Source organism: Pteropus medius, unplaced genomic scaffold, assembly GCF_902729225.1.
Source record: "Pteropus medius unplaced genomic scaffold, Ma_sr-lr_union100, whole genome shotgun sequence".
NCBI classification, from domain to species: domain Eukaryota; kingdom Metazoa; phylum Chordata; class Mammalia; order Chiroptera; family Pteropodidae; genus Pteropus; species Pteropus medius.
This window is the reverse complement of record NW_024352841.1, coordinates 720,457-742,243: the sequence shown is the minus strand read 5'-3', so window position 1 is coordinate 742,243 and position 21,787 is coordinate 720,457. Positions and strand designations below refer to the sequence as shown.

Here is a 21,787-nt window from a genome sequence, read left to right as displayed (position 1 = left end):
AAAAATTAACCCAAAATGGATTAAAGACTTGAATGTAAGAGCTGAAACCATAAAATTCTTAGAAGAAAACATAGGCAATAAGCTCCTTCACATTGGTCTTGGTGATGATATTTTGAATTTGACACCAAAAGCAAAGGCAACAAAAGCAAAAATAAACAAATGAGACAACATCAAACTAAAAAGCTTGTGCACAGCAAAGGAAACCTACAAAATGGGATAAAATATTTGCAAATCATATATCTGATAAAGAGGTTAATATTCAAAATATATAAAGAACTTATACAACTCAATAGCAAAAAGAAATCTGATTAAAATGTGGGCAGAGGATCTGAATAGACAGTTTTTCAAAGAAGACAAATAGATGGCCAACAGGTACATGAAAAGGTGCTCAACATCACTAATCATCAGGGAAATGTAAGTCAAAACCATGATGAGATATCACCTCACATCTGTTAAAACAGCTATTATCAAAAAATACAAGAAATAACAAGTGTTGGTGAGGATGTGAAGAAAAGAGAACCCTTGTGCACTATTAGTGGGAATGTAAATTGATGTGGCCACTATGGAAAACAGTATGGAGGTTCTTCAAAAAATTAAAAATAGAACTACCATATGACCCAGCAATTCCACTTCTGGGATGAAAAGGAAAACACTAACTCGAAGAAAATGAAAACATAACTCAAAAAGGTATATGCAACTTTATGTTCATTGCAGCATTACTTATAATGACCAAGATATGGAAGCAACCTAAGTGTCTATCCATGGATAAATAGACAAAGAAAATGTGGTGTATGTATACAATGAAATATTATTCAGCAATAAAAAATGAAATCTTACCATTTTCAACAACATGGATGGACCTTAAGGGTATTATGCTGAGTGAAATAAGTCAAACAGAGAAAGACAAATAATGCATAATCTCACTTACATGTACAATCTAAAATTTTTAAGAAATGACCTTATAGGTACAGAGAACAGATTGGTGGTTGCCAGAGGTGGGGTTGGAGGTGGGTGAAATGGGTGAAGGGGGTCAAAAGGTACAAACTTATAGTTATAAAATAAATAAGACATGAAGATGTAATTTACAGCATGGCAACTATAGTTAATAATAATGTATTGCATATATGAAAGTTGCTAAGAGTATAGATCTTAAAAGCTCTCATCATAAAAAAAAAATTAAATATGTTTGGTGACAAATGTTAACCTGACTTATCATGATGATCACTTAACAATATATGTCAAATCAAATCAAAATATCAAATCATTATGCTGTATACCTGAAACTAATATAATGTCATATGTCAATTATATTTTAGTAAAAAATGTAACACTGACAGATTTGCCCTGGGAAATTAGAAACATGTTCTTTGTACATTCAGCAAGTTGTTCCTATAACTGTGCATACCCTATTCTAAGAACTGAAATCTTCAAGTCCAAAACACCAGGGTATTCAGGGCCCACTCCAGTCTAGTCCCAAGCCTAGTTATTCTTAAAATACATTGGACTCTAACCAAACTTTACTGGTTATCCAAATTGCCCTGCTTTTTTTCACTTATATGTTTTTGTTCACTGAGTTCCCTCCACTAATATATATATTTTTTCTTTCCTCTGGCCTGATTAAAACCTTTTCCACTATTTAAGAACAAGATCAAATAACACCGCTTATATTAGACTTTCCCTCAAGGTAGCAGCTGAAGAGGATCTCTCTGGCTTCTGAAGCTCAATAGGCCCTTTCAAACTTTGGACCTAGTCTTTGAGGGCCACCTTTCTGAATAAAGGAAAATAGTTTTCCCACTGCAAGAGAGAATGCCAACTGATCAGTGGCATGTAAAGAGCAGAGCCAGCCCGAGGCTCATGGCAATGCCAGGAAGTAAGAGAGGGAGGAAGGGAAAGAAGGAAAGAGGGAAGAAGGAAGACAAGAAAGGGAGGTCAGGATGAGACAGGGAGAGAGGGAGACAAGGAGGGAGGGAAGGGGCCTGGTTCACCTGAAAAAGTTAAGATTTGGCTTTCTTGGAAACTGGCTGCTATAGTGGGTAGTGGGAGTGGGGAGACTAGGTTATCCTCTGGGACCAATGTCAAGAAGAGACTAAAGGACAAGGGAGAGATTTCACTCAAGGAACAATAACATTACCTCTTTACCTCTGCCTTCTCACATTTCCTAAGGAAGTTTGTCTCTGAAGATTCATCATCAGAATTTGACATGATCCATTCCAACCCCTGGTCTATTGTCTAAGGTACTAGGCCATGAAATTGTCTCTGTTCATCAGCAGCACAGGCAACTGGAAATATAACAGCCAAAAACATAGGCACTTAACTTTGTTAGAGTCTCAGTCCACTTATCTGGGAAATGGGGCTAAGAGTTTTAACCCTTCCTCTCTGCCTAGAATTTGGTATAATACTACATCCTCCTCAAGCGCAAGTACTTTAAAATTACCAGAATATCCACATGCTTTCATAGGTTAACCATGGAATCTGTGTCCCAAATGCCGCAGGGATGCCACCCTTGCCAGGCCCCATTTGAAAGGCATACTTTCTCAGGGGCCTACAGTAGATGGAGTTGCTGAGGATGACTCCTAATTCCCAAGGGCCCAAAGAGGATGAGGGCAGAGCCATGGGAACTTACCCCTAAGAAGAGAGCTAGGTCTGTCTGCCCTGAAGCCCTCTGTCTATGCTTACATCCCAGTCCTTCAGTTCTCTTGTTCCTTGGAGATAAACAGTTGCTCTGCTCTCCGAAATGCAGAAAAATGAGTCTGGAAGCTGAGTGGAGTAGGGCCATGGAAATAGATATCCAGTTTTCTTGCATTTTTCCTAAAGTCTCTGAGGCACTAGAAGCTAGGGAGAGTGGGAGAGGCGAGAGTTGGGAGAGGCAAGTCAGTTCAAGACGCTATCCCCTGTCTCCCTTTCCCCATGATAAGAGGTCATGATGTAGGAGGGCTGTCAAGACAGCTCCCAGGAAGAGTCCTAAATAAAGTGCTTCCCAGGTACAGATTATCTTGGCTCTTCTCCTCCATCCCTTCATCATGTGTCATTGCTTTTCCACATCCCCACCCAGGTGTTGTGCAGGAGAAATGCAAAAAGGTACTGTGAAAGGATAAAGATTTAGCAAAATGAGGGGGCCTGGATCTGAATTTGGATGATTATCTGTGCTGTTCCTGTTTTCCTCCTTCCCCTGCTCTTCTCCACATCATAAGGGACTGACCACTGCAGGCTGCATTTCCCTCATCAATCATCATTTGACTGGGTTTAACCAATGGAAGGAACTGATGGAAGGGTAGGAAAAATGGAGAAGAATGTGTATTTAGCCTCTGCCTTTTGTGCTTCTGGTGCTATCTCTGCTATGTATATTCTGTGAATCTCACTGTCAATATACTTCTAATTCTGCTGTATGATTCCAGCTTCTGACTCAGTCACCATCTCCTCCCACTGTTTCTCCATTCCTCAAGTTCCCTTATTCTGTCTTATATTGCAAGGGGACTACTCTCTGTAGGCTGTGTTTCCCAGGCTCTCGTATTAGTTGACTTTTAGTTTCCCCCAATGAGAGACATTTGAGGCAGATTGAACGGCAAGAATGAAGGAAAGGAGAGGGTATTTTTTCTTTCCTGTGGTTTGGGCAGTGTCTCTCTTCTATGGTTCTAGTACCCTGGACAAGCCTGTGATTCCACTTTCCATCAGGTGACTTATGTCTCTGGATTCTAGACATACTTCCTTAACCCTTCAGCCTAGGTGTGGTCTTGGCCTCTTGATGCCACTAATCAGTCAATTACTTTCCTATCCTGCTTGGATTCTATGGCTATCATCTATGTAACCAATTTCTTTTATGCATTAAATTCTGTAATATTTGGTAGTTTGTTTTCCCAGTTTGATCTTAATTATAAACTGGACTAGTGGTAATGCAGCCTATGATTCAAGGTGAATGAGTTGGAGGCTTCTCGATCACTTGACTCAATAGGGGATTTGATGACAGCCCCTGAAAACGTGCCTTGCAGCAGCCTAAGAAATAGAGGGTGGTACAGGGCTGAGCAAGTCGATGCTACCCTTCCACTCACTTGAATTTTTCAGGACCTTGCTTTTAAAACAACAGTTTCAAATTCTCTTGAGGATTTTGGTGGAGAGGTATTGGCCATTGGGTTAGTTTTCTCTTTTTCTCTTCGGTGGTCAGGAACCCCTATCTTATCAAATGCTAGACTATTACCCATGGCCAATCAGACCCTTCCCCCTAGTAACTCCTCTATACACACACACCAGACACAGCAGCCACCAGGATTTATTTTGCTGATGATTTTATTGTGGAGGATAATACAGGAGAGCAGCTCCAAATGAGTGGGTAGAGCTATAGTGCCCTCCAAGCTACCTGGGTCCCCAGGAAGTTTTTGAAGGCATTGTGGGTTTCAACTGAAAGATTACAGTTGGTGTTTGAGGTAGCTAATCAACACAGGGGGAATATCCAGCTGGTCAATGGCTTGTGGTTGGCTGGCCTGGTGCAGGGCTCTGCGGATAACTAAACGGGCCTGTGATAGTAGTGACCGTGGAGTGGCTATAGCAAGAGAAACAGGTCATGAGAAGAAATTCTCAGGGTAATTCTCCCACCCAAGGCTGCATCCACTCTGCCCTGGCTACTGCAGCCCTAAATGCTCTCTCCCTTCTAAAACGTGTCCCCTACTGTCCCCTCAATGCATGGTACCAAAGGGGACCCACTGAGGTCTAGGGAGGGCATGTTCAAAGCCACAAAGCAGTCATGGCAGAGCCAGGATAAGATATTGGGCTAGTGCTATCTCTCCCACCTCATCTTAGTGATTCCATTCCTAACCTCTTCTCCACTGGTGCCCAAGAGAGAGAGAAAGATGGTGTTTTCTCCAATTCATCCCTGAAAGATTGGCTTAGGGATTGATTTGGGGCCCTGGGACTTCCACAGAAGGAAGCCTGTAGAATTGGCCTGCTTGACACTCACCTCGGGCTTGTAGCAGCAATGCGGTGCCTTTATCATCTTGTGAGTTCAGGTCCAGGGGGAGAGATGGAAGGTAGATGTTAGCACCAAAATCAATTAACAGCTGGATGTACTCTGGATCACAATTATGGTGGAGACAGATTTCAAGGAGGGTGCGGGGACGTGGGACACGAGCTAATAGGCGTTGGTCAGTGCAGTTGTAGTTGGGGTCTGCCCCATGGATCAAAAGCAGGCGGAAACAATCAAGGTGCCCATAGACTGCAGCCAAATAAAGGGGGCCAGAACATGAAGCTATGTTTGATGCCCAGACGGGTAGTTTAGCCTTGACATTTGCATCTGCACCATGACCTAGGAGCTCCTGCAAAATGGCAACAGCACCATCACGTGCAGCTGTGAGCACAGGAGAGCAATTGTTGTAGATGCTACCACCAGGACATGCACCAGCTTCCAAAAGCACACGCACACAATCAAGATGGCCATGGCTGACGGCAGTAAAAAGTGGTGTCTGTGCTTTGACATCTAAGCTATCGACGTCAGCACCATGTGCCAAGAGGACCTGCAAACAACTAAGGTGACCATAAGAAGCAGCCAAGCGCAAGGGTGTCCCAGGAACGCCCCAGCCACTCCTGCTGTTGATAAAGCGTTTGTAACGTTCCTGGCACAAAAGCTGGTCCAAAGCATACGAGTCATTGTTGTATACTGCTTGATTGAGAGCCTGTTTCTCCCCTGTGTCGGTGTCCTCCTCCTCTTTGTCGGGCTGCAGGAGGGAGAAGATCTTAGTGATGTCCATGAGGTTCATGTTGGCTGATTGGAGCAGAACTATTCTCATTATGAGGAGGAGGATCTTCCAGATCTGTGGGTGACAAACACAGAAAAGAGACTGAGGGCCACTATTAAAAGCCTGGATGCCAGCCTTTGCTCCCCAGCCTTCACCATCAGGCTCTTCACTCATGGGTCCTCTCCTTATAACTTCTACTACTTCTTACTTCAGGCCCCAGAGATGGTTGCCAAAACAGATTAACGGCTTCGCTTTTGTTGTTCTGCCCGCCCTTCAAACTCCTGCTTCTGGGAAGTCCTCCCTAATCTCTTCCTCCCCCTGGTCAGGGATTCCAAAGGATGACAACAAGACTTTGGCTATGAACTTTCACACCACATTTCCACTTATCTGTGCTTCATTAGTGTGTAAACTCCAGGATGAAGACTCCTTTATTCATCTTGTATTCCACCACTCCCAGTAGGGGCTAAATCATGGCTGGGGATTTGGTAGATGCATCTTCCTCAGTTCGCAATGTGTGAACAAATGAGGTAGCTCTGGTTCAGCAGTTGTTAGGCCAACAGAATGGTGCTTTGTGATGTTGAACTTTCATTCCTGAGCATTCTGACATCAATTCCACCTCCCAGCCTTTTAGATGAAGTTAACCTCTTTACAGCCCTTCATATGTGACCTCCCTCAGATTTATGTCCCATGTTTCAGACAACAGAATTTATTAGGAAATGGATGTTGAATGACATTTATTGATCAAATAAAGAGGTGGCATTACAAAGAACATACTTCAAGTAAAATGAATTCAAAGAGAAGAAATAGTTTAGGTTTCTAGGACAAGTCCTCCTCTCTGGCAACAACTAGTTTCTGCCCCAGGAACACTTTAGTCCAGGAGTTTCTTTGATTGCCAGCACTTCCTTGGAACCTATAGCTTCCCCATCCCTCTGGATTAAGCCTTTTCTCATCCTCTCTGCCCCACCCAGCCTGGAGTTTTATCTCCAATCTCACTTATTACTCCCCATTATCCCCAGACCCTATGAAATCACCCATGGCCTAATGACTAATTCAACCTAATCCTTTGACCTTAATAGTCCTGTTTCTAGTGTGCCAAAGTCAAAGTTACTCACAGAAGTTTGTAATGTCATCAAAGTAAGCTGGTAGGTTGTTCAAAGCTCAATCTCCCTACCCTCCCATACCCTGCAGCCATGGTCTCAGGGCCACACACCTCCTTTTATTCACTATTCACCTCCACCCCTCTTTGTTAGCCTGGGACCTCAGGTATACACCTCATAGAAAAAATTGTGACGTGGATGGGTAGGATCTCCCTCAGAATTAGACCCCTTCCCACCTACAAGCATCAACTCCATATATGGTTTTACTATTTATTCATTTTGGAGTGCAATTGTAAGAAGAGGATTATAGGAATTAGGCAGACCAAGGTGGCAACTTTAGCACTTCCAGTTCCTAGCCGAGTAACCTTGGACAAGACTCTTCCCTTCTTTGGGACTCAGTTTCTTTATCTATAAGACAGAAATGATAGTCTCTGTATCATAGATATGTTAAGAGGAAGAGAGCTACTGTATATTAGATCTTTAAAGTTAAGCTTCCTCTTTCTACACCTTCAACCTCCTCATTGGCTCCTCCCCCTTAATCATCTTTGGAAACAAACAAAACACTTCTATGATCTTTTGTCTCACTCTAGCTACCTTTCTCTTCATCTCTCACTTCTTCATTAAACATATCTAAAGAGTCATCTACTGTCTACTTTCCCATAACTCATTCAGTTCTCTAACATCTTCAGTCTGACTCCACCTGCCATCAATCACACAGATAGTTCTTTAAAAAGTCATTCTTGTGGTTAAATCTACTGGCTGCTTCTCAGATCTTTCCTTCTCAGACTTTTCTGGGATAACTGGCTGCACTGACCACTTCCTTCTATATAGCTCTCCTTTGGCTTCCTGGCCAGCACACTCTCCTATTTTTTCTTTCCTGAAATAGTTATGTTCCCCTTGTTCTCTCCTCGATCCTCTTCTCTCCCGTCCCAGAGCTGTAGCTCTCACCTTTACATGATTTCAACCCTATCACTACAAGACCCCCAGTTGTCTCTTAGCAAAATGTATGTATTCACTGAGTTTCTTCAGGCACTTCAAAGTCAATAGTATCATAACACTACCATCACAGAACTTGACCCATATCTTAGTTCTTCACCATCTACCTAGTCAACCAATCCAAAAACTCAAGACTCATTTTAGTCCTCTTATCTCTTTGTCCACTCTCATCCAATGGATCATCAAGTCCTGTGGATTTTACTTCCTAGAGATAACTGTAGGCCATCCCCTCAGGCCCATACCCCATTGCCAGTGCTTTATCTGGGCTCCCATCAACTTTGGCTCAACTGTTATAGTAATCATCTAGCTAGTTTCCCTTCTCAATATTTTCTCCACATCATGGTTAAGGCGATCATTTAAAAACACAAATCTTGTCTGTATCAATCCCATTTTAAATCCCTTAATGGTTTTTCTTTCTTTCAGAGTATGGCCTAGATGCCTTATCCTAACTCAGAGGTCCTTCATGAGTAAATATTCACCAACATCTTCAGCCTTACTTCATATTAATCCTCTACTTATACTCCAATATCCAGCAATGAGAAAAGAAAAATGATGACTCCCCATATATATCATGCTTTCTTCTGTCACATGCAGTTTCTTCTGATAGATTAGTTCTTCCAGAGTCTGTGCTTTTATAGCACTATAGAAGTCATCACACTATTGTAACTCCTTCTATATGGATCTCTTTTGCTCCCACTGCAGATTGAGAGGCTATATAATGTAGTGGTAAAACATGGTATGACATTCTGCTTCAATCCCAGATCCACTATTTAGTTGTAGTGGATAAAAAGTGATAGGGTTGAAATCATGTAGTTGTGTGACCTAGGGCAGATCATTTAATCTCTCCTGCCTATTTCTTCATTTGTATAGAGAAGATTATAGTAGTACCTACTTCAGAGGGTTATTGTTAGGATTTAGTGAGTTAATACATATTAACTTTTTAGAATAGCGCCTGAATGCAGTATTCTGTAACCATTTTTACTGTGGTGGTTGCTATCATTTAGGTCTTCTATGACTATTACTCTCTACTTAAAGTCCTATAAGCTCAAAGCTGAAATGTACCTAGTAAATCATTTAATTTAATTTCCTCAATTTAGAGATGGGAAAACCAAGGCCCAAAGGAAAGCAGGAAATTTTTCCTAAGGTCATATGACCAATATTGTCAGTTGCTTCATTAGGAAGAACCAAGAACACACCTATAACCTTGTAATTTTCAAAGTTATTTCACCATAGTGGAAGAGGTGATACTGTATTACCCCCATTTTGTAGATGGAGGAAACTGAGGCCTGAGAAGGTATGGGATTTGTGAGATGCCTTACATCAAAACAATAACAGCCAGAAATAGAATATGAGTTTCCCTACTACCCATCTTGTTTTTCTATTGAAACCTTAAAAATGAACACATGACCCTCTCCCTTGCCTCAAGCAGAGTTACATTGCAGCTCTCAGATTCTTCAACTTTGAGGGCCATGCTGAATTCCAGAGACTTTGGTCATGGAAGGTTCTTTTTACAAATCATTTCTTCTGACAACCAGCAAGATTTCCCTTCTTATTGTTTTATTTTGGGGAGTTGTGTCCAGGAAGATAAAGAAGGCAGGGAGTGTGGAGGAAAATGCTGAAGCTCTCGCCATAAGTCTTACCATAAGCCCACAAGGCCAATCTAAAAGTCTTACTATAAGCCCACAAGGCCAATCTAAATGACCCTCCAGAGGGAAATCAACCCATGGCCCCCAGCTAGCTTGGGCACTTAAGGGGTTTGTTCCTTATTGTTAGGAAAAGAAAATCTAACTACTCTGTTTGTCTAACTTCATCTTGTTATGGCTTATTAATCAAAGAGTTATTATGTGACTATTCTGTGCAAGGATTCCTTCCTGATCCCCAAAGTACAGGGTTTTTAAACCTTTTTTTGTGTGTGACATTGGCCCCTGTGACAATTCGGTTAAATATCTGGTCTCTTCTCAGAATGTTTTTTAACACATAAAATAATACATAGAATTAAAGGAAATAAATTACATTGAAATACAGCTATCAAAATATTTTTAAAACTGCATGAGATAGTAATAAATGTTTGTTATTAACACATTAATGACAAGATCTACCAATATTTTTTTATGTGATGATGAGCATAAATAATAATTCCAGATCCTCTGCCAGGACTGTAATATGATATGAAATGTCTGTCATTTCTTCTGATCACCAAGTTACAAGAAATAGTAACACTACTGCCATTTGCTGCCTACATTCATCCTTGAAGGAAATGATAAATTTCTAGTTAGAGATTAGGGGGATAAAAGGTAATTATTTGCACCATCTGTGTTTTTGGACCCTTCGAATTCTATCTAAGGCCCTCTTGAGGGTCTATGAATCCAGGTTAAGATCTCCTATGGGAGAGTGGCTGGTTTCCGTGGGCACTAGAACAGTCCTCCAGGCCTTAGTAAACTATTTTTAAGCCTCACCTTCCTCCCCCACCCTGAGGAGCTCTGTCTGCCTTCTTCCTTTGAGCCTATCCTGCTGCACCCCAACACACAGATTCACGAATACCACACAAGGGCACAAAGACAACGTTCACACTCTCTGTATTGTACAAGGGCAATTTCCTTCAAGAAGTAGGTCTGTTTGGACCCCATAGCCTTGGCAGACACACCCTCTTGGGACAGACACAGCAGGAAGCCATCACCATATCCCTCTTTCCCTCTGTGGGAGGTTTCCCTACAGGCTTCCCAAGTGCCCCCAGAAACCAGACCCAGTGGGAAAAACCTACAAAGGGTGGTAGCCACAGATCCATAGGCCTGCAGTCCTAAGATTCACTCCTCCTTGTCAGTATCATGGGGTTCTAGGTTTCAGGTACTCACCGGGCTTCTGCTTGAAGCCGGCACTACCCCGGGTCGCCACTGCTACTGCTCCTTTGTGAAGCACTGGGTCTTGGTGGCCTCTTCTTGGGGAGCCCCTACTGCCCCAAGTTTGCAGGCAGGACACTCAGTTCCCACTGTTAGCAACACCACAGAAAGGCTAGGCGTCAGCCCCTGGAATGACTAAGTCCAGGGGGCTAATTTTAGGCTACCCTCCGCCCCCCTTCCCAGGGCCGTGTTATCTTACTAGTGCCATTCTGGGAGCAATCTCAGCCAGAGGATAGGGGCCATCTGTGGGGAAGTCCTAGAAAGACTGACTGACAGATAGACAGGTGTCTGGTCAAGCCAGGGCTCAGGCTCCTAGTGTGTCCCTGCATACCCCTCCCCACCATTGAAATGGACCACATGGCTGGAACCCTGAGCTACCTTCCTCTAGGCCACACCTTACTCTGGGGAGAGGCCTCATTATTTTTTCTCTCCTTAACTTAGCCTCTCTGGATTTCCTTTTCTATTCTTGAAGGTCCATCAACACATAACCTTCCCCTCCTCCAACCCCTACCTCCATACCCTAATATTATTAATCAGTAAAAGACTTTAAGAAAGCCCTGATCACTTATAAAGGGCCCCTCAGTCCACTAACCCTCCAGTCACAGTCTGAAGAAAATGCCCACAGCCTACCCACTCTTCTCATATCTAAGGCATCAGGTGAATGCGTCCAGCACTGGAAATTTTGTCAAAAAATTAGCTCTTAATAGTGTCGTTTTATATTTCTGATTGCTTTTAAATGAAAGAAGTGGTAGGGAGATACCTTTAGGTGTCACCCAAAAAGAAACTGGGAGACAGTTCCCTCTTTCCTCTGTGAGGAAATGCCAGGCTCTCATTTGATATGCAAACCACACCACAAATAATCTGATCATGCTGAGAAACTCTACAGAGAAACTATCAAGCAGCCACTATGTATAAGGTTCTAGATATAAGAAGAACACAAAGAAAAGTAAGATTTGGAGTCCCTGAAAGAGCTTGCAGTTTATTAGGAAAAGCAGACATGGAAAAAATTATATTTCACATAATGTCATAACTAAAAGCTGCTTATGGTTACTCTGCGTCCATATCAATCTCCCAAATTGGTCCAGAAGGTTATTGCAAGGTTCTGTGTCCCTACATGCCACCCAAAACAATAGTATCTTGACTTTTCCTGCAAAAAGATTCCAGTCTATGCAGAACACTGGTTGTAAGACTTCAGAGTCCTTCTCTTTGTCCCTTCTAATCACTGAGGAAGAGAAGGTTCCAATCAGGAAAAAATGAAAAACCAGTGAGAGACCAGAGATGTACTGGGATAAATCACTAGCAGCCCTGTTTTACATGATTACTTTGGTGTTAGAATCTACACATCGAAAGGGAATTTCCACAGTCCGAGAGATGTTCAATGACTTCTGTTCAAATGATCCCAATAATAGGGTGTTCTCTACATCCAGAAGCAGCACATCTCATTACTGGGCAGCTCAGTTAGTCATTTTTCTGCGAAGCCAATATCTGCATCTATAAAGCACCCCTGAGGTTAAATGCTGATCTTATCATCAACCATCCTTAGGACCTCAGGAAAAAGGTCACTTTTTTTGCCCCAAAACATCCCTTTAGGGGTCTGAACTCAGGTATTCTATCCTTCATGTCACCTTATCTCAGGAGAAACAGCCCGGCTCCTTCAATCCTTTTTTTTTTTTTTTTTTCAAGCTGGTTTCTATTCGATCTATTCCCCAGTCCTGTTGACCACACACGTGAAATGGTCATGCATCCTGCTTACATATTGACAGCACCAGAGAGTGAACAGGTCAGATGACTCCTTCAGAAAATGTCAGAGTGTTCCGATGTGATTAGTGAATCTGAAGATCAGAAATATCAAAAAGCATATCTGCTTCAGCTTAGTTTGAGCCAAAGGCCCATAGCTGCTCATTATCTGAAGCTTCTTGTAAACCTGATTAGCAGCCAATAAAGAAGCTATTATGATGTTAAAGACAACAGAGTAGGGCATGATTCTTGAAAAAAAAAAGATTAGTAGGTTTTTAAATAGCAATTTTTACTGAAAAAATTATATATTCACATGCAGTGTAAAAACAATACAGAGATTCCCTGTACACTTTACCATTTCCTCCAATGGTAATTGATATTGGTACAATCCATCTATCTCAGATCTTCCAAGATTTATTTGTAGTAATTTGTGTTTGTATTTTATTTCTATACAATTTAATCACATGTGCAGGTTTTTGAGTCCACTACCACAGACAATATACATAGTTCTATCACAATAAAGATACCTCATGTTGCCTTTTTACAGCCATATCCACTTCCTTACTACTCCTCCCACCTTAGTACCTAACCCCTGGCAACCTCTAATCTGTTCTCCATTTCTATAATTTTGCCATTTTAAAATTATATGAATGAAACCATACCTTTGGAATTAGCTTTTTTTTTTCATCCAGCATGCTCTTGAGAGTCATTCAAGTTGTTGCCTGTATTACGTTTGTTTATTTTTGTTACTGAGTGGGATTCTGTGGTATGTGTGTACTGTAATTTGTTTAACTATTGATCTGGTGAAGAACATCTAAGTTGTATGTAGTGTTTGACTACTAAGAATAAAGTTTCTATGAACATCTGTGTACAGGTCTTTGTCATTGTAGTTACAGTATAGACCTTATTATTGGGTAGAGTGATTATTTCTACTTTACTATTTCATATCAAGATTGTTTTAGTTATACTGGGGTCTGTGACTTTTTGCATTCATTTTAGAATAAACTTATTTATGTCTATAAAAGAACTTTTGCTGAGACTTGGGGAGGAACTGTATTTAATCTATATATCAGTTTTGGGAGAATTGACTGCTTTACTGTGTTGAGTCTTCTAACCCATGCATATGGTATGTTTTTACATTTAATTTCTTTCATTAGTGTTTTGTAGTTTTCAGCATATGAATTATGTGCATGTTTTGTTATGTGTATATCTAAATATTTCAATTTCTTTGGAGCAATTGTAAATGGTAGTGGGTTTTTATATCAGTTTCCATGTGTTCATGGTTAGTATGTATAAATGTGATTTTTTTTTGTATGTTGATCTTATTTCCTGCTTCTGTGCTAAACTCACTAGTTCTGGGAGTGGTTTTGTTTTCTGTAAATTTTTTTGGATTTTCTATGTGGTCAATCATGTCATCTGTAAATAGAGACAGCTTTATTTCTTCTTTTCCAATCTGTACATCTTCTTTCCTTACCTTATTGCAGTGACTAGAAATTCCAGAACGATGTTGAATAAAAGTGGCAAGAGTGAACATCTTTTCCTTTTCCCAGTCTTAGAGGATAGCATTTAGCTCTTTTACCATTAGGTATGATGCTAACTGTAAATTTTTCATAGATGCCTTTCATGCTTCATGAAGTTCCCTTCTATTCATAGTTTGCTTGAGAATTTATATGAGGAATGGATGTTGGATTTTGTTAAAGGCTTTTTCTGCATCAATTGATGTGAGCATATTATGATTCTTCTTTAACCTGTTCATATGGTGTATTGTGTTCATTGATTTTCAAATGTTGAACCAGCCTTTCATCCTTGGAACAAACTCCACTTGGTAATAGTGTATAATTATTCGTGTGCATTGTGGGATTAGATTTGCTAATATGTTGAGGAATTTCGCATTTAAGTTGATGAGAAATATTGGTTTGTAGATTTCTTTTTTTCTTCTGTTTTCGATTTTGGTATCAGGGTAATATTGGCTTCATAAAATGAGTTGGGAAATATTCTCTCCTCTTCTATTTCTGGAAGAGAATGTATAAATTTGTAAGATTGGTGTTAATTCTTGAAATGTTTGGTAGAATTCTCCAGTGAAACCATCTGGGACTGAATATTTCTTTTCTGGAAGTTTTTACATAATCAATTGCATTTTAATAGGTATAGAGTTATTCATATCTATTTCATCTTTATGAAAGTTTTAGTAGTTTGTGATTTTTGAAAAATTAGTCAATTTCTTCTAAATTGTCATACTTATGAATATAAATTTGTTCATAGCATTCCCTTTTATAAGTAACTAATTATTTTATTGTTATATATAACAAAGTTTGTCATTTAAACCACTTTTTAAAAACTTTGTTTTAAGAGAAATTTTAAGTTCACAGCAAAATTGAGAAGCATGTACATAGATTCCAATACACTCCCTATCCCTACACATGAAGAGCCTCCTCTGTTATCAACATTTCCCACCAAAGTGGGACATTTACAATAATTGATGAACCTACATTAACATTGTAATCACGATAAGTCCACAGTTTGCATTAGGGTTCACTCTCAGTATTGTACATTCTATGGATTTGGACAAATATATAATGATATGTATCCATCATTACAGTAACATACAGAGTATTTTCACTGCCTCAAAAATCCTCTGTGCTCTACTGATTTATCCCACCCCAACCCCAGCTTCAGGCAACCACTGATTTTTTTTTTACTGTTTCCATAGTTTTTCCTTTTCTAGAATGTTAAATAGGTGAAATCACACAGTATGTAGCCTTTTCAGATTGACCTCTTTCACTTAGTAATATGCACTTAAGGTTTCTCCATGTCTTTTCAAGTCTTGATATCTCATTTCATTTTTTCACGGAATAATATTCTGTAGACTGAATGTGCCACAAAAAATTTATCCATTCATTTACTGAAAGGTATTTTGGTTACTTCCAAGATTTGACAACTATGGATAAGGCTGCTATAAACCTCTGTGTGCAGGTTTTTGTGTGGATATAAGTTCTCAATTCCTTTGGGTTAGTACCAAGGAGTACAATTGCTGGAATGTATGGTAAGAGTATGTTTAGCTTTATAAAAAACTGCCAAACGGTTTTCAAAAGTGGCTGAACCATTTTGCATTCCCACCAGCAATGAATAAGAGCACCTATTGTTTTACATCTTTGTCAGCATTTGGTATTATTAGAGTTCAGGATTTTGGCCATTCTAATATGAGTATAGTGGTATCTCATTGTTTTATTTTGCATTTCCCTGATAACTATGATGTGCATCATCTTTTCATATGCTTATTTGCCATCTGTATACCTTCTTTCATGAGGTGTTTGTCATGATCTTTGGCCCATTTTTGAATTGAGTTGTTTGTTTTTTTGTTGAGTTTTAAGAGTACTTTGCATAATTTGAATAGCTCTTTATCAGATGTGTCTTATGCAAATATTTCCTCCTAGTCTTTGGCTTCTTATTCTCTTTAGCAGTGTCTTTTGAAGAGCAGAAGTTTAAGTCTATCTTATCTATCATTTCTTTTATGGATGGTACCTTTGATGTTGTATCAAAAAAGCTATTGCCATACCCAAGGTCATCTAGATTTTTCCCTAGGTTAACTTCTAGGAGATTTATAGTTTTGCATTTTACCTGTAAGTCTATGATCCATTTTTAGTTAATTTTCGTGAAAGGTGTAAGGTCTGGATCAAAATGATGATGATGATGATGATGATTTGCATGTGGATATCCACTTGTTTTAGCACAATTGGTTGAAAAGATTAACTTTGCTCCATCATACTGCCTTTGGCACTTTGTCAAAGATCAATTGACTATATTTATATAGGTTCATTTCTGGGCTTTATTTTGTTTCATTGATCTATTTGTCTGTTATTTTTCCAATAACACACTGTCTTGGTTACTGTAGCTTTAAAGAAAGTCTTAAAGTTGAGTAGTATCAGTCTTCCAACATTGTTCTTCTCATTCAATATTGTGTTGGTTATTATGGGTCTTTTGCCTCTCTGTATAAATTTTGGAATCATTTGTCCTTATCCCAAAAATAACTTGCTGGGATTTTGATTGAGATTGCATCAAATCTATAGATCAAGTTGGACAGAACTGACATCTTCACAATACAATAATGCTTCACTTAATGATGGGGATATGTTATGAGAAATGTGCTGTTAGGCAATTTGTCATTGTGAAAACATCATAGAATGCACTTACACAAACCTAGATGGTATCTGCTACTACACACCTAGTCTATATGATATAGCCTATTGCTCCTAGGCTACAAACGTGTATATAATGTTACTGTACTGAATACTGTAGGCAATTGTAACACAATGGTAAGTATTTGTGTATCTAAACATAGAAAAGGTACAGTAAAACTATAGTATAAAGATTAAAAAATTGTACACCTGTACAGAGCACTTACCATGAATGGAGCTTGCAAGAGTAGAAGTTGCTCTGGGTGAGTCAGTGAATGAGTCATTGGTGAATAGATGTGAAGTCATAGGACATTACTGTATACTACTGTAGACTTTATAAACACTTCACACTTAGACTACACTAAATTTATAAAAAATACTTTTATTCTTTAATAATAATTTTTCTTAGCTTACTGTAAATATTTTACTTTGTAAACTTTTAAATTATTTTTTAACTTCTTAACTTTTTTGTAATAACACTTAGCTTAAATACAAACACATTGTACAGTTGTACAAACAATATTTTTTTCTTTACATTCTTATTCCATAATCTTTTCCTACTTTTATTTTTTTATGGTTTATTTTGTTGTTTGTTTGTTTGTTAAAAACTAACACACATTAACCTAGGCCTGCACATAGTCGAGATCATCAATATCACTGTCTTCCACCTCCACGACTTATCTCACTGGAAGGTCTTCAGGAGCAATAGTATGCATGGAGCTGTCATCTCCCACAATAATAATGTCTTTTCCTGGAATATCTCCTGAAGAACCTGCCAGAGGCTCTTCTTGAGGAAGTGTCACTCTTCCAAAATTTATTCATGGTGCTTTGTTTGATTTGTTTGTTTTCATCATAGATTTGCTTGAAAGTAAACAATGCACCATGAATCTTCCTCCCTATTAATGAAAACCTTTCAGTGTTGGGGTACATGTTTTCAAACTTTTTAAGAAGTTTGTTGAAGTTTTCAAAAGTTTCTGCTAAACCCTTTCACTGTGAATTTTCTTGGAGGTTCTTTTTCTTCTCCTGCAGTTTTGTTTTCTCTTACCTCTTCTTTAGCTATATGCTCCTATTCCAGTTCCAACAACTCCTCAATAGTCAGTTCCTCAGGAACTGCCTCTGAGAGCTCCTCAATGTCATCTTCATCTACACTCAGGTTCAGATTGCTTGCTATCTCATTCAACAACCTCCTTTCCTTGGTAAATTCTTTGAAGTGATGGATGAACATCTTGAGTGTCTTCTTCCAGATACCATTCATACACTCTTTGGTCACATTGCCTCAAGCCCAAGCAAGGTTCTCAATGCAAGTCATAGATGTTGTAATCCTTCCAGAATTGCATCAGTGTCTTCCTCACTTATAGCAATAGACTGGACAAAGGTCCTTCTCAGGTAGCAGACATTAAAAACTGCTATAACTCCTTGACCCATTTTTTGGATCAAAGAGGTGATGTTTATAGAAACACCACTTTGAAATTGGGATGAAGATTATCAACAAAATATGTCCAGGAGCATTATCAACAATAAGTAAAATCTTGAAATGTATGTTATTCTCCAAAGAGTTTTTCTCCATTTCACTGGCATAGCAATTTAAAAGAGTGTATTGGAAGAGAAGCTGAGCCATCATGACTTCTTATTTCTCCTGTAGTATACTGCCAATGTGTGCTTATTGATATTCTTGAAGATCCTGGGGTTCTCACTGTGCCAGATCACAAAGAGTTTCAATTTGTAGCCAGCAACACTGCCTTCAAAATATATTGTTAACCTATCCTTAAAAGCCTCAAAACCTGGCATAGACTTAGCTTTCTTAAGGATTAAAGTCCTTTCAGGCCTCATTTCCAGAATAGGGAGGTTTCATTAATATTGAATATTTGCTCTGGCAAGTAATTTTTTCCCCACAATTAGCTTATCTAGAGTTTCCAAAAACTCTTCAGCTGCTTTCACATCACCACTCAGAGTCACCATTCACTTTCACATTATGTAATGAATAATGATTCTTGAATTATTTAAACTATCCAGAGATAGCAGTAAATTCAACAGCATAGTCATGTTCAGCCTTTTCATTCAACATTGCAAACTAACTTTTTGCTTCACCTGTGATCATCATGGTGTTGAGAAGGATATGCTTCTGTGTCTGGTCTTCAATCCAGGTCATTCGAAGTTTCTCCATGTCTGATATAAGACCTTCTCATACTTTTCTTAGTCTTGTTGTCTTCGATGAGGCAGATCCTTTAAAAGCCTTCATCAGTTTGTAGCTATGGTGGAATAGGACATGCCTATCTAATGAGAAATAACCATAACTGATTTTCCACCTTCGTAGTCCTTAATCACTTTTAAATTTTTTTCCAGGTCAATCACTCAATGTGGCCTTTTACTGGACTATTAAAACATTAGCAGTGGATTCTGTATGCTTTCTGTCCATGATGAACAAAACTATATGAGATTAAATCAAGCACAAGATAAAATGATGCGATCAAGATGTGGTAAACATGAGATGTATGTGGCTGTTTCTGGCATAACACATAACATGACATACTATTTTACAGCAAACTTTTTTTATAAGTACAAGGAGTATATTCTGAAATAACAATAAAAGTATAGTAATATAGTAATTTATTATCATTATCAAGTATAATGTACTATACATAATCATATGTGCTATGCTTTTAAGTGATTAGAAGTACAGTAAGTTTGTTTAAACCAGCATTACCACAAACACCTGAGTAATCCCTTCTGTTATTACATTAAGAAATCTATGACATCACTAGAAGATAGGACTGTTTCGGCTCCATTATAATCTTATGGGACCACTGTTGTATATGTGGTCCATCATAGGCCAAAAGGTCATTGTGAGACACATGACGGTATTGTGTCTTCTATCAATGAACAAGGAATCTCTCATTTATTTAGTTCTTTTTATATTTTATTTATCAGAGTTTTATAGTTCTCTTTATGTAGATCTTGCACATTTTTTGTTAAATCTTTTCCTACATATTTCATTTTGTGCGGGTGGGGGACTAATATAAACAGTATTGTGTTTTTAATTTCAAACTCTATTTATTCATTGCTCATATATAGGAAAGTGGTTGACTTATGTATATTAACCTTATATCTTGAAACCATGCTATAATTGCTTATTAATGCCAGGAATTCTCCTTTCCATTCTTTTAGATTTTTTGCATACACTCATGTCATCTGCAGACAAAGATAGTTTTATATCTTCCTTCCTAATCCGTATACACTTTATTTCCTTTTTCTTGTGTTATTATATTAACTGGGATTTCCAGTATTATGTTGAAAAGAGGTAGTAGTGGGAAAGCTTCAAGGGTCTTATCATTAGGTATGATGTTAGCTGCAGGTTTTTTGTGGCTATTCTTTACCATGGAAAAGTGCTGGATACTGTCAAACAACTTTTCTGCATCTATTGATATGATCATGTGATTTTTTTTTCTTTTTTAGTGTGTTGCTTTGATGGATTACATGAATTAATTTTCAAATGTTTAACCAGCCTTGAATGCCTTGAATAAATCTCACTTGGTCATGGTGTATAATTCTTTTTATACATTGTTTGATTAGATTTGCTAATATTTTTTGCATCTATATTTATGATATTGGTTTGTAGTTTTCTTGTAATGTCTTTGTTTGGCTTTTGTATTAAGGTAATGCTAGCCTCATAGAATGAGGTAGGAAGGATTCCCTCTGCTTCAATTTCTGGAAGAGAATGTAAAGAACTGGTATAATTTCTTACTTAAGTGTCTGGTAGAATCCACCAGTGAACCCATTCGGGACTGGTGATTTCTGTTTTGGAAGGTTATTAATTCTCGATTCAATTTCTTTAATAGATATAGGCCTATTCAGATTGTATATTTCTTCTGTGAATTTTGGTAGATTTTGACTTTCAAGAAATTCATCCATTTCATCTAGGTTATCAAATTTGTTGGCATAGAGTTATTAATAATTTTTCTTTATTATAACTTTAATGTCCAATGAATAATTTGTGTCTTCTTTTTTGCATAGTTAACCTAGCTAGAGTTTAGAAATTTTAGTGATCTTTATCAAAAAAACAGCTTTTAGTTTTGTTGATTTTCTTTATTGATTTTATATTTTTTATTTCATCAATTTCTGTTATAATTTTTCTTTCTTCTTTCTTTGATTTTGTTTTTTTCTAGTTTCCTAAGGTAGAATCTTAGATTATATATTTTAGATTTGTCTTATTTTCTAATTCAACTCTATAAGTTTCTCTCTATGCATAAATTTCACTGTATCCCATAAATTTTGATAAGTTGAATTTTAGTTTTCATTTAGTTAGAAATATTTCAAAATTTCTCTTGAGATTTCTTCTTTGACTAGAGTGTTATTTAAGAGTGTGTTGTTTAATCTCCTAGTATATTGAGCTTTTCCAGCTACCGAATTTTAGTTTCATTCTATTATGGTATGAGAGTATATTTTTATTTATATTATTTTATTTATTCTTCCTGGTTTACTGAAATATAATGTACATATAACATTATGTACGTTGAAGTTGTGATGTGATGATTTGATACACACATATATTGTAAAATGTTTACCAAAATCAGTTTAGTTAAAACATCTTTCATCTCACACGATTACTGTTTTTTATTATTATGGTGAGAATATTAAAGTTGTATTCTCATAGCAAATTTTAAGTATAAAATACAGTATTGTTAACTGTAGTTACCATGTTGTACCTTAAATCCATTGAACTTATTCATCTTATAATCAGTAGTTTGTTCATATTGACCAACATTTCCATTTGCTCCACTGCTTGGCCCCTGGCAAATACAATTCTACTCTCTGTTTCTATGAGTTTAATGTCTTTATATTTTATATATAAGTGAGATCATTCAGTATTTGTCTTTGTCTGACTTGTTTTACTTAGCACAATGCCTTCGGTGTCCATCAATGTTTTCACAATTGGCAGGATTCTTTTCTTTTTATGGCTGAATTATATAAATATAACATTTTCTTTATTTGTTTATCAATCAGTGGACGCTTAGCTTGTCTCCATATCTGGACTATTGTGAATAATGATGCTATGAACATGGGATTACAGATTTCTCTTTTTTCCTTTTTTTTATTTTGAAATTTTATTTTATTTTTCCAACCTTTATTGACATATAATAGACAATTAGTTGCTCATATATACA

The 21,787-nt window shown here is 38.0% G+C and overlaps 1 protein-coding gene across 1 annotated transcript; it reads right to left on the bottom strand.

Annotated features, from left to right (window-relative positions):
• Positions 1–4,264: 4,264 nt before the first annotated feature.
• On the bottom strand, positions 4,265–5,962 carry ASB12 (ankyrin repeat and SOCS box containing 12). Its single transcript, XM_039850251.1, has 2 exons — positions 4,949–5,962; positions 4,265–4,534 (listed from the first exon to the last, which is right to left on the bottom strand). Exons 1-2 carry the CDS (start codon positions 5,895–5,897, stop codon positions 4,401–4,403), a joined length of 1,083 nt encoding a protein of 360 aa, XP_039706185.1. The 5' UTR covers positions 5,898–5,962; the 3' UTR covers positions 4,265–4,400.
• Positions 5,963–21,787: the final 15,825 nt, after the last annotated feature.

Bases quoted from the DNA above. Each gene is read 5' to 3' on its own strand.
- ASB12 (XM_039850251.1), bottom strand. From the start codon at position 5,897: ATGAGTGAAGAGCCTGATGGTGAAGGCTGGGGAGCAAAGGCTGGCATC. The intron at 4,535-4,948 runs GTGAGTGTCAAG...CTCTTGCTATAG, and splicing joins ATTGCTGCTACAAGCCCGAG to CCACTCCACGGTCACTACTA.